Here is a 12,735-nt window from a genome sequence, read left to right as displayed (position 1 = left end):
TCAGGAGGCTGAAGCGGGAGAATCGCCTGAACCTGGCAGCAGAGGTTGCAGTGAGCCGAGATCGTGCCACTGCACTCCAGCCTGGGTGACAGAGTGAGACCCTTTCTCAAAATTAAAAAAAAAAAAAAGAAGAAGAAGAAATGAAGCGAAGTGATGTTTGGCATTATGTCAGGGATGGCCAAAAAAAGCAAAATCAATATTATAATGTACAAAATCCCATAGGCTGATTGTAACTATCTGCAGCTCTACAATAAGAACGATTCTGAGGTCAGGTGTGGTGGCTCATGCCTGTAATCCCAGCGCTTTGGGAGGCTGAGGCGGGTGGATCACTTGAGGTCAGGAGTTCAAGACCAGCCTGGCCAACATAGTGAAATCCTATCTACTAAAAATATAAAAATATAAAAATATAGGTGTGGTGGTGCACACCTATAATGCCAGCTACTCAGAGGCTGACGCAGAATCACTTGAACCCGGGAGGCAGAGGTTGCAGTGAGCCGAGATAGCGCCATTGCATTCCAGCCTGGGTGACAAGAGCAAAACTCCGTCTCAAAAAAAAAATGGATTCTGAGGTCGGGAGTAGTGGCATGTGCCTGTAATCCCAGCTCTCTGAGAGGCTGAGGCAGGACAATCCCTTGAGTCCAGGAACTGGAGGCCTCAGTAAGCTGTGATTGTGCCACTGCACTCCAGCCTCAGGGTGAGAACTTGTCTCAAAAGAAAAAACAAAACAAAAACACAAAAAGAGGTCGGAAGGGCGGCTCACGCCTGGAATCCCAGCACTTTGGGAGGCTGAGGCGAGCGGATCACCTTGGGTCAGGAGTATGAGACCAGCCTGGCCAACATGGTGAAACCCCATCTCTACTAAAAATACAGAAATTAGCCAGGCATGGTGGTGGGCACCTGTAATCCCAGCTACTTGGGAGGCTGAGGCAGGAGACAGAGGTTGAAGTGAGCTGAGATTGCACCATTGCACTCCAGCCTGGATGACAGAGTGAAATCCTATCTCAAAAAATAAAACAAACAAACCAAAAAGACCCAGAATGATTCTGAGGCAATGTCTGGGCTCAAGGAAAGAGTGGTGATTGATTAGCAATGTCTGCCATGGCAGCAGTGGTGGAGAGATGGCAGGTACACTTCATATTTGCCTTCCCTGTGCTTAGGGGATCTCCATTCCCTTTCCTGCCTACCCTCTTCCATAGAAATCCTCAGACTGAAAGTATGGGAAGGCCCACACCAGCCTACAAGAAGGAAAGACAGAGTTGCAGTCACCTTGGGGGCTGTTCTCTGGGGTCCAGGCAGGAAGCCAAGGGTCAGCATCTAGGGACCCTTTGTCCACATCCTCGCTGGAATCATAGAACACCAGCTTCTGCCTGCAAGAGGTGGAGTTTCAGAGTCAGATACACAGGCCCCGGACTGGAAACTGCTATAGGGCCCCTTTGGCACTCTGCACTGGCCCCCGGGGGAGTGCTGGGGGCGTAAAGTTCAGTCAGTTGAGGCTCCCATCCTCAGAGAGCTTACAGTCTCATGAGGAGAGCCCAGCCCGTAAGCAGGCGCTGCAGACGACAGGGCAGTGCTGTGACCGAGGGCACTGGAGGATGAGCCAGTGGAAGGCAGTGGGCTCAGCCTGAGGGATGGGTGGTTTTCCAGGGGCACAGGGAAGCAGGCTACCCGGGAAGAAGTACGGGAATGTGAGAAGCTCAGAGGGGCTGGTGCAGGGCTTCTGGGGAATGGTGAATGTGTGGCTGTGTGAAGTGTAAGAGTCATGGGTGGGCCGGGCGCGGTGGCTCAAGCCTGTAACCCCAGCACTTTGGGAGGCCAAGATGGGCGGATCACGAGGTCAGGAGATCGAGACCATCCTGGCTAACACGGTAAAACCCCGTCTCTACTAAAAAATACAAAAAACTAGCCGGGCGAGGTGGCGGGCGCCTGTAGTCCCAGGAGGAGGACAGGAGGAGGAGCTTGCAGTGGAGCTGAGATCCGGTCACTACACTCCAGCCTGGGTGACAGAGCAAGATTCTGTCTCAAAAACAAAACAAAAAAACAAAACAAAACAAAACAAAAAGAGTCATGAGTGAAGGGCAGGAGAGAGGGCTGACGAGGTGAGTTGGGGGCCACTAAAGGTCTCACAGGCCAGGTAAAATATCGGGGCCAGGTGCAGTGGCCCATACCTGTTATCCCAGCACTTTGGGAGGCTGAGGTGGGAGGATTGCTTGAGCCCAGGAGTTCAAGACCAGCCTAGGCAACGTAAGGGGACCTCATTTCTACAAAAAATAAACATAAAAAAAATTAGCTGGGTGTGGTGGTGTGTGCCTGTGGTCCCAGCTACTCAGGAAGCTGAGGCAGGAGGATTGCTTGAGCCCTGAAGGTTGAGGCTGCAGTGATCTATGATTGCGCTACTGCTCTCCGGCCTGAGCGACAGAGTAAGACCCTGTCTTTAAAAAAAAAAAAAAAAAAGATATTGGAGTCTATGCTGCAGGCACTGAGGAAAGGCATTAAGCCACTACCTCCATGGTCAAGGTCTCTGTGTTGGAAAAGCCATGTGGTCACATGAGGATGGGATGGAGGGGAGATAGAGGAGGCAGAGAGACTGGTGAGGAAGCTGTGATCATGTCCAGGAAATGGGAGGTCAGGCTTTCCTGTGAGCTCACAGTGGCAGGCACAAAGCTGGGCCCCCACTGGTGCTCAAGGGGCACCCGCAGAGGACACGACTTGGCCTCTCTTCCCACTACCCATCACCCACACCAGACCAAACCCCTCAGCACCGCAGTCAGTGCCCTGGGGACTCCCTTACCTGGGATAGCGCTGGGTCTTGTTGAGAAAATGGATCCTCGCCACATCTTCCTGGGCCAGGAGCGCAGGGAAAGGCACGTCATCCTGGACACTGCCCTGGCACCAGCAGCCTAAGGGGCAGATCAGGGTGAGCATGCCTGGGGACTGGGCCAAATTCCAGGAAGCCCAGACGCAGGGGACAAAGGGGTGCCAGCTTCTGCCACACACCCTCTCACTCCCCAATCCTAGTCCAAACCTCAGGATGCAGGGCATCGCATCGGTGTGAGGCAGAGGGGTGCCCCAAATCACCCCTGGGTTTTTTGAATCCCACATCCCTATCAGAAGCTGTAATGGGGGCCGGGCACAGTGGCTCACGCCTGTAACCCCTGCACTTTGGGGGGCCGAGGCGGGTGGAACACGAAGTCAGGTGTTCAAGACCAGCCTGGCCAAGATGGTGAAACCCCGTCTCTACTAAAAATACAAAAGTTAAAGCTGGGTGCGGTGGCTCATGCCTGTAATCCCAGCACTTTGGGAGGCCAAGGCGGGCAGATCACAAAGTCAGGAGTTCAAGACCATCCTGGCTAACACGGTGAAACCCCATCTGTACTAAAAATACAAAAAAAATTAGCTGGGCATGGTGGTATGCGCCTGCAGTCCCAGCTACTCGAGCGTCTAAGGCAGGAGAATCACTTGAACCCAGGATAAGGAGGTTGCAGTGAGCTGAGATTGTGCCACTGTACTACAGCCTGGGCAACAGAGTGAGACTCCATCTCAAAAAAAAACCAAAAACCAAACAAACAAAAAAACTCAGAAATTAGCCAGGCATGGGGGCAGGCGCCTGTCCCAGCTACTCGAGAGACTGAGGCAGAAGAATCGCTTGAATCCAGGAGGCAGAGGTTGCAGTGAGCCGAGATCATGCCACTGCACTCCAGCCTGGGCGACAGAGCAAGACTCCATCTCAAAAAAAAAAAAAAAAGAAAAAGAAAAAAGAAAAGGCTGAATGAATAAATAGAGGAACGAGATGACTTGAGGCCTCAAAACCTCGAGCTCCGAACTCCCTCCCTCTCGCCTAGCTCTCTGCTTGAACACATCACCACACCTTTTCCAAACCAGTGCAGTGACTGGGGTACAGGAGAGCCCAGTGAGGCCTGAGGTGGAGGCCCTGCCCTCCTCTCTGGTTCTGTGATGGGAAACCCACACAAGACGATGCTGATCTCGTCCCACCCTTACAGCCACGACACAGCCTGCGATGAAGACCACCAGAGCAAGGCCACAAGCTTGAGAAGTGAGAGGCAGTGTTTCCTATTCATTACTGCAGCCCTCACTACTGGTACTGTGTCTGGTACACAGCAGGTGCCCCCAAAGTGGCATCTCAATGAAAGAGTAAGTTCAGAGTGAGGAAAGAGACCCACTCGAGATGCCACAGTGGATGGTGTCCTCGGCCAGATCCAGCAGCGTCAGCTGGGACTGTCCTCCTTTTCTATCAGCTGGAGGTGAGGATGATGCAGGCCTTGGGTGACCGCAGGAGTCGGGGCAACTTGGAGGGGTGGTGGTCCCCGCTGTGCTGCTTCCTTTCTGGTCTGGGGATGGGGTCACCAGCTTCTCAGGCTTGCTCAGGGCCAGGGAGCGGCGAGGCTTCGGGGTCCGAGTCTGGCTTTCTGGTGGAGCAGAGATTCAGGTGTCAGAGGGGTCTGGGGGTCACCTGCCTGTCACCAGAATAGGGTTCAGGTGGGAAATGTCCGTGTCTGTGTCAAAGCTATGCCTGGCCCGGTATGGGTATGCCCAGATCCTCAATCACAGGCCCCTTTGTTCAACCCCTTCCACGTGTGAGAATCATCTTGTGATCTTTAAAAAACACCAGGCAGGCTGGGTGCGGTGGCTCACGCCTGTAATCCCAGCGCTTCAGGAGGCCGAGGCAGGCAGATTACTTGAGGTCAGGAGTTCAGGACCAGCCTGGCCAACATGGTAAAACCCTGTCTCTACTAAAAATACAAAAATTGGCCGGGCGCGGTGGCTCAAGCCTGTAATCCCAGCACTTTGGGAGGCCGAGACGGGCGGATCACGAGGTCAGGAGATCAAGACCATCCTGGCTAACACTGTGAAACCCCGTCTCTACTAAAAAATACAAAAAACTAGCCGGGCGAGGTGGCGGGCGCCTGTAGTCCCAGCTACTCGGGAGGCTGAGGCAGGAGAATGGCGTAAACCCGGGAGGCGGAGCTTGCAGTGAGCTGAGATCCGGCCACTGCACTCCAGCCCGGGCGACAGAGCGAGACTCCGTCTCAAAAAAAAAAAAAAAAAAAAAAAAAATACAAAAATTAGCTGAGCATGGTGGCGGGCGCCTGTAATCCCAGCTACTTGGGAGGCTGAAGCAGGAGAATCGCTTCAACTTGGGAGGCAGAGGGGGCAGTGAGCCGAGATGTGCCACTGCACTCCAGCCTGGTGGACAGAGCGAGACTCTGTCTCAAAAAAAACAAAAGAAAAAATACTGATTCCCAGGTTCTGCCATAGACCAGTGAACCCCAAATTTCTGGGTGTGAAGCCTCAGTGTTAATACAAGGAGGAGTTGGGAGTTGAACCCAGGCATAGGGTGCTGAGAAGGCCCCCAGAGTAAGGACATCCCTGGAAAAGGAGCCCTGCTCCCGGGTGACCTGGGCTTCTGGTTCCGCCTCCAGTGACAGCTTGTACCTGATGCCTCGGTCAGCTTCTTCTTCCGAGGCCTCTGGCACGCCCCCTGGAGATGGGACTTCTGAGAGCTTGGGGAGCTGGAGGGGGTAGAGTGTCTCCTCTGCCTGGCTGGGCCCCAGGCTGGATTCTGACTCAGCCCTGCAGGGATGGAGAGGGAAACAGGTCAGAACCCGCACTCCATCTGCATCCAGCGGCAGTTCCTGTCTTCTAGACAGTGCTCCTCAGTCCCGGGTCAGGGTGGGACCCCAGGCTGACTTTACAGTGTGGAAACTGAGGGCTTATCCAAGGCCCCTCAGTCAGGATTGTGAAAGTAGAGGGTGAGAACTCAGGTTTCTTCAGGGCTGTTTTGGGCCTTGGCCCAGGGGGAGAACGGAATCAACGCTTCCCCAGACTGGGCACCTTGAAGATGCTTCGCTTCACCCTCTCCCAGCCCACACCAGCTTCTCCTCCAGCCTTCCTCCACACAGTGAGGGGCCCTACCCAACTCCCCCACTGAGGCCTTTCCCTCCAGCCTTCCTCCACACAGTGAGGGGCCCTACCCAACTCCCCCACTGAGGCCTTTCCCTCCAGCCTTCCTCCACACAGTTAGGGGCCCCTGCCCAACTCCCCCACTGAGGCCTTTCCCTCTGGCCTCTTGATTCTTCCTCGTTAACATCTCCTAGGTTTACTCACTTCTGTCCACATTCTCAGCTGCAGAGCTAGCTTGGGCCTAATTGTCCCCTGTCTAGATCACTCCGAACAGTGTCTTTCCTCATCTCCCTGACTCCAGTCTCTCACTTCATGACCAGTCCTCTACACTACATGTCAGGGACAAAAATTAGCTGGGCGTGGTGGTGGGTGCCTGTAATCCCAGTTACTCAGGAGGCTGAGGCAGGAGAATCACTTGAACCCAGGGGGTGGAGCTTGCAGTGAGCCGAAATTGCGCCACTTCACTCCAGCCTGGGCAAAACAGCGAGACTCCGCCTCAAAAAAAAAAAAAGAATAAAAAGAAACTATCTGAGTAAGAGCTTGCAGGCATGAGAAGACACGTGTGGGGTGTCTGGGGACAGCAAGTCATTGGGTGTGATTGGAGGTCTGTGTGGCATGGAGATGATGTGTGTGGGCTCTGAGCCAGGTCCTGACTCAGGCTCATCTCTGTGACCTTAACCTCTCTGTGCTTCAGTTTCATCACCTGCAAAACAGGACCACACTAGCTTCTCCCTTCTGTATTTGTCCTGAGGATTAAATGTGAGTTAATACATAGAAATAAGTCGGGCTTGGTGACCCACTCCTACAATCCCAGCACTTTGGGAGGCCAAGGCGGGAGGATCGCTTGAACCCAGGAGTTTAAGACCAGCTTGGACAACATAGTGAGACTCTATCTCTACAAAAAAAAAAAAAAACAAACAAAAATATTAGCCAGAGACAGGCACGATGGCTCACATCTGTCATCCCAGCACTTTAGGAGGCTGAGATGGGTGGATCACTTGAGGTGAGACCAGCCTGGCAACCACGGCAAACTCCCGTCTCTACTAAAAATATAAAAATTAGCTGGGTGTGGTGGCATGTGCCTATAGTCCCAGTTACAGCTAGAGAGAGACTCCATCTCAAAAAAAAAAAAAATTATCTGGATGTTGGTGGCACGTGCCTATAGTACAAGCTACTTAGAAGTCTGAGGCAGGAGGATTGCTTGGCCCCTGGAGTTTGAGTCCTGGGAGTTTGAGGTTACAGTGAGCCATGATCATGCCACTGCATTCTAGCCTGGGTGACAGAGTGAGACCCTGTCTCAAAAAAAAAAAAAAAAAAAAAAAAAAAAAGAGGCCAGGAGTGGTGGCTCACGTCTGTAATCCAAGCACTTTGAGAGGCCGAGGTGGGTGGATCACCAGAGGTCAGCAGTTTAAGATCAGCCTGGCCAGTATGGCAAAACACCGTCTCTACTAAAAATACAAAAAAATTTAGCCGGACATGGTGGCGGGTGCCTGTAATCCCAGCTACTTGGGAGGCTGAGGCAGGAGAATCGCTTGAATCGGGGAGACAGAGGTTGCACTGAGCCAAGATCACGCCACTGCACTCCAGCCTGGGCAACAAGAGTTAAACTCCGCCTCAAAAAAATAAAAAAAAATACCACAGCACCAGGAATACACCAGTCCCCTAAGGCTAGATGTGCTGGGTGCTGTCACTGTTACTGTAGTGTAAAATATACTGGTAGAGGCCTGGGAGGCAGAGGTTGCAGTGAGCCAAGATTGTGCCACTGCACTCCAGCCTGGGCGACAGAGCGAGACTTCCTCTCAAAAAAATAAATAAATAAAAATGAATAAATAAGCCTGGCCAACGTGGCGAAACCCCATCTCTACTAAAAATACAAAAAGTAGCCGGGTGAGGTGACATATGCCTGTGGTCCCAGCTACTTGGAAGGCCGAGTCAAGAGAATCGCTTGAACCCAGGAGGCAGTGAGCTGAGATCGCGCCATTGCACTCCAGCCTGGGTAACAGAATGATACTCCATCTCAGAAAACACACACACACACACACACACACACACACACACACACACACACACACACAAATGAAACAACAACAAAAAAAACCCACAAATAAATAAATAAAATATGCTGGCAGAATGCTAGAAGATGAGGCTGGGGAGGTTTGGCAGGGACTAGGAAGGCAGGGATGAGATCCCAAAGGGCTTCCAGCATCAGGCTACGGAGGGAAGTGAAGATGATGAAAATTACTGAGGGATTTTATGCCAGGGGAAGGTCATGATCAGATTTATTTTATTTATATATTATTATTATTATTTTGAGACAGAGTCTTGCTCTGTCGCCCAGGCTAGGGTGCAGTGGTGTGATCTCGGCTCACTGCAACCTCCGCCTCCCAGGTTCAAGTGATTCTCCTGCCTCAACCTCCGGAGTAGCTGGTATTACAGGTGCCCGCCACCACGCCCCACTAATTTCTCTATTTTTAGTAGACATGAGGTTTTGCCACGTTGGCCAGGCTGGTCTTGAACTCTTTACCTTAAGCGATTCGCCCGCCTCGGCCTCCCAAAGTGCTGGGATTACAGGCGTGAGCCACTGCGCCTGGCCTGTTTCTTCTGCCTTGCTGGGCTTCTCTGAATCTCCTACTGTCCTGAAGGCCCAGCTCCAAGGCCCCTCTTCTCTGAGTTCCCATGGCATCTTGCATATCTTTCTGACTTTGTCTCCCATACCAGGCCTTGATACAAGGGTCACTCAGTATCCCTGATGGCTGAAACACTTGGCACATCGCAGGCACCAGGAAACACTGGCTGAACTACTTACCCGCAAGTCCACCTCCCCCATTGGTGGTGTGGCATTTGAACAAGGCCTTGGCGGCATCGATGTTTCTCTGGAGGTACTGAATGTACTGCAGGACATGCACCAGAATCTCCTTCTGCCTCAAAAGAAAGACACAGTTGGCCAGGCTCACACCTGTAATCCCAGCACTCTGGGAGGCCAAGGAGGGCAGATCAACTGAGGTTGGGAGTTCGCGACCAGCCTGACCAACATGGAGAAACCCCATCTCTACTAAAAATACAAAAATAAGCCAGGCATGGTGGTGCACGCTGGTAGTCCCAGGAGGCTGAAGCAGGAGAATCGCTTGAACCTGAGAGGTGGAGGTTGTAGTGAGCTGAGATCATGCCATGGCACACCAGCCTGGGCAACAGAGCAAGACTGTCTCAAGAAAAGGCTGCAGAGATGGAGCAGCAGAGCTGGAATCTCCTGGTGCAGTTTTTGGCACATACTCCCTGGCATCTCGCCCGGCTCCTGGCTCATGCTGTATTATTCTCTATCTGCGAAGCCCTCGTCTTCTCCCTATGAACTCCCTCACCAGCTTCTCCCCCTCTGAGCCTCTGCACAGTGGTCTCCTCTTCCAGAAGTGCCACCTCTCTGCCCCTCTCACCCAGGCTGGGTCAGCTGTTCCCTCCTGCGCTTTTTTTTTGTTTTTTGGAGATAGAGGTTTGCCCTTGTCACCCAGGTTGGAGTGCAACGTGCGATCTCAGCTCACTGCAACCTCCACTTCCCGGGTTCAAGCGATTCGATTCTCCTGCCTTAGCCTCCCAAGATGCTAGGATTATAGGCATGCAATACCACGCCTGAGTAATTTTGTATTTTTAGTAGAGATGGGGTTTCACCATGTTGGTCAGGCTGGTCTTGAGCTCTTGACCTCAGATGATCTGCCCGCCTCAGCCTCTCAAAATGCTGGGATCAGGCTTGAGCCACCTCACCTGGCCCCCTCCTGCACTCTTGTGACACCCTGGGCCTACCTCCATGAAGGCACTTGCCACACTGTTTTATAATCATCCATCATTCTCTGCCACTGACCATGAACTAGTGAAGGGTGAGACTAGCAAATTGGTTTCTCATCCCAAGCACACAGAATTGAGAGGTCACTAAACCAGGCATTGTCGAAGAAATGAGTCTCCCCAAAGCACCACGAAGGATGTCTCCTGCCCCGCAGGCATCTTCCATGCAGCCACCAAATACCTCCTGAGTTGGTACTGGAGTCACAAAGCTAAAAGAGACTATGACTGACTAGGGGCCAGGTGTGTCAGGGTAAACTGGACATGCTTTTTTTCGACTTCATGGAGCTTACAATCTAGTGAGAGCAACACATCTTAATAAACTCACCAATCATCGAAAATGATCGACTGTGTGATAAGCATTATAAATAAAAGAGTATAACAAGGGGTTCCAAAATTAGGGTATCTGAAAAGGCCTCTCTGAAGAAGTAGCATTTAAACTGAGACCCAGGCCGCGCGTGGTGGCTCATGCCTGTAATCCCAGCACTTTGGGAGGCCGAGGTGGGCGGATCACTTGAGGTCAGGAGTTCAAGACCATCCTGGCCAAGATGGCAAAACCCAGTCTCTACTAAAAATACAAAAATTAGCCAGGTGTAGTGGTGCACGCCTGTAGTCTCAGCTACTTGGGAGGTGGAGGCAGGAGAATCACCTGAGCCCAGGCAGTGGAGGTTGCAGTGAGCCGAGATCATGCCACTTCACTCTAGCCTGGGCGACAGAGAGAGACTCTGTCTCAAATAAATAAATAAACTGAGATCTGAAGAGTAGAAGGAGTTATCCTGGGGAAATGGTGAGGGAAGAACACCAGGAAGTACTTTTTGAATCAAACTGGATCCCTAGAAAAATAACACAACAGCAATAATCTTCCAAACTCCAAATCAGGAAACATGGTCTGATGAAGGGACTCATGCAAAGCTGTTGTATAAAACACAGACAGTCACTGAAATGATTCAGCGTGGTCCACAGAAGGAAGCTATCATCTAACTCTGTGATCTAAGAGACAGAGGTGACTTAGCAGAGAGGACACTGGTTTTGGAGAACCTGGGGCCAATCTGCCACTTTCCGGCTGTGTATTGGCAACATGGCATTTTTATTTCTTTGAGCCTCATTTTTCTCATCTGTGTGATGGGAATGAGGATATTAATTCCAGCTCAGATGATTGTCATTAGAACTAAATAAATTAGGGTATATGAAATCACCCAGCAGAGTCTGCGTGATAAGCATTATAAATAAAAGAGTAGGCCGGGCACGGTGGCTCAAGCCTGTAATCCCAGCACTTTGGGAGGCCGAGACGGGCGGATCACGAGGTCAGGAGATCGAGACCATCCTGGCTAACACGGTGAAACCCCGTCTCTACTAAAAATACAAAAAAACTAGGCGGGCGAGGTGGCGGGCACCTGTAGTCCCAGCTACTCCGGAGGCTGAGGCAGGAGAATGGGGTAAACCCGGGAGGCGGAGCTTGCAGTGAGCTGAGATCCAGCCACTGCACTCCAGCCCGGGCGACAGAGCAAGACTCTGTCTCAAAAATAATAATAATAATAAATAAATAAATAAAAGAGTATAACAAGGGATTCAAAAATGGCCTATATTGGCCAGGCACGGTGGCTCACGCCTGTAATCCCAGCACTTTGGGAGGCCAAGGCAGCTGGATCACCTGACCTGAGGTCAGGAGTTCGAGACCAGCCTGGCCAACATGGTGAAACCCTGTCTCTACTAAAATACAAAAACTGGCCGGACGTGGTGGCTCACGCCTATAATCCCAGCACTTTGGGTGGGCGGATCATCTGAGGTCAGAGTTCAAGATCAGCCTGGGCAACATGGTGAAACCCTGTCTCTACTAAAAATACAAAACTAGCCGGGCATGGTGGCACATGCCTGTAATCCCAGCTACTCGGGAGGGTGAGGCAGGAGAATCGCTTGAACCTGGGAGGCAGAGGATGCGGTGAGCCAAGATCGCGCCATTGCACTCCAGCCTGGGCAACAAGAGTAAATCTCTGTCTCGCCAAAAAAAAAAAAAAAAAAAGTAATAATAATAAATAAATAAAATAAAATACAAAAATTAGCCGGGTGTGGTGGGGCGCGCCTGTAATCTCAGCTGCTCAGGAGGCTGAGGCAGGAGAATCACTAGAACCCAGGAAGCAAAGGTTGCAGTGAGCTGAGATCGTGCCAATGCACTGCAGCTGTAGCCCCTGTCTCACTGGGCTGCTGTGAGGGCTAGATAGCAGAACAGGAAAGTCTCTGCAGACTGAAGAATTGTTGGGGTGGGTGAGGAATGAGGTCCTGGAGCCTCTGTGTCTCTGGTCCCCAGCAGCCTCAGGTTGTCTCGAACCCTGGCTGTTGTGCTCAACCCTTTCTTTCTTTTTCGTTTGTTCTTTTTTTTTTTTTTTTTTGAGACAGAGTCTCGCTACGTTGCCCAGGCTAGAGTGCAATGGTGTGATCTTGGCTCACTGCAACCTCTACCTGCCGAGTTCAAGCAATCCTCCTGCCTCAGCCTCCTGAGTAGCTGGAACTAGAGGTACACACCACCATGTCCAGCTAATGTTTTGTATTTTTAGTAGAGACGGGGTTTCACCATGCTGGCTAGGCTGGTCACAAACTCCTGACCTCGTGATCTGCCTGCCTCGTTCTTCCAAAGTGCTGAGATTCCAGGTGTGAGCTACCACGCCCGGCCAATAGTCTTTTTTTAGCTTTTTTGTTTGTTTTTTTGCGGGTTTTTTTTTTTTTTTTTTTTTGAGACAGGGTCTCTTGCTCTCTTGGCCAGGCTGGAGTTTAGTGGCACCATCTCGGCTCACTTCAACCTCCACCTCCCAGACTCCAGCAATCCTCCCGTCTCAGCCTCACAAGTAGCTGGGACTACAGGCACATGCCACCATGCCCAGCTAATTTTTTGTATTTTTTATCGAGATGAGGTTTCGCTATGTTGTTCAGGCTGGTCTCAAACTCCTGGGCTCAAGTAATCCACCCACCTTGGCCTCCCAAAATGTTGGGATT

General features: G+C 51.5%; 1 protein-coding gene across 1 annotated transcript in view; it reads right to left on the bottom strand.

The window, feature by feature from the left end:
- BHMG1 (basic helix-loop-helix and HMG-box containing 1) overlaps positions 1-12,735 on the bottom strand; it is a 40,421-nt gene that overhangs the window by 6,440 nt on the left and 21,246 nt on the right. The window contains exons 5-9 of the mRNA XM_010377563.2: positions 8,726-8,837; positions 5,452-5,589; positions 4,179-4,424; positions 2,789-2,897; positions 1,267-1,367 (exon numbers count right to left, since the gene is read on the bottom strand). Of these exons, the coding sequence (XP_010375865.1) occupies positions 1,267-1,367; positions 2,789-2,897; positions 4,179-4,424; positions 5,452-5,589; positions 8,726-8,837 (706 nt within the window). The remainder of the gene's footprint in view (positions 1-1,266; positions 1,368-2,788; positions 2,898-4,178; positions 4,425-5,451; positions 5,590-8,725; positions 8,838-12,735) is intronic.

This window comes from Rhinopithecus roxellana, chromosome 12 (genome assembly GCF_007565055.1).
Source record: "Rhinopithecus roxellana isolate Shanxi Qingling chromosome 12, ASM756505v1, whole genome shotgun sequence".
In the NCBI taxonomy this organism is placed as follows: Eukaryota; Metazoa; Chordata; class Mammalia; order Primates; family Cercopithecidae; genus Rhinopithecus; species Rhinopithecus roxellana.
This window is presented reverse-complemented; position numbering and strand designations above follow the sequence as displayed.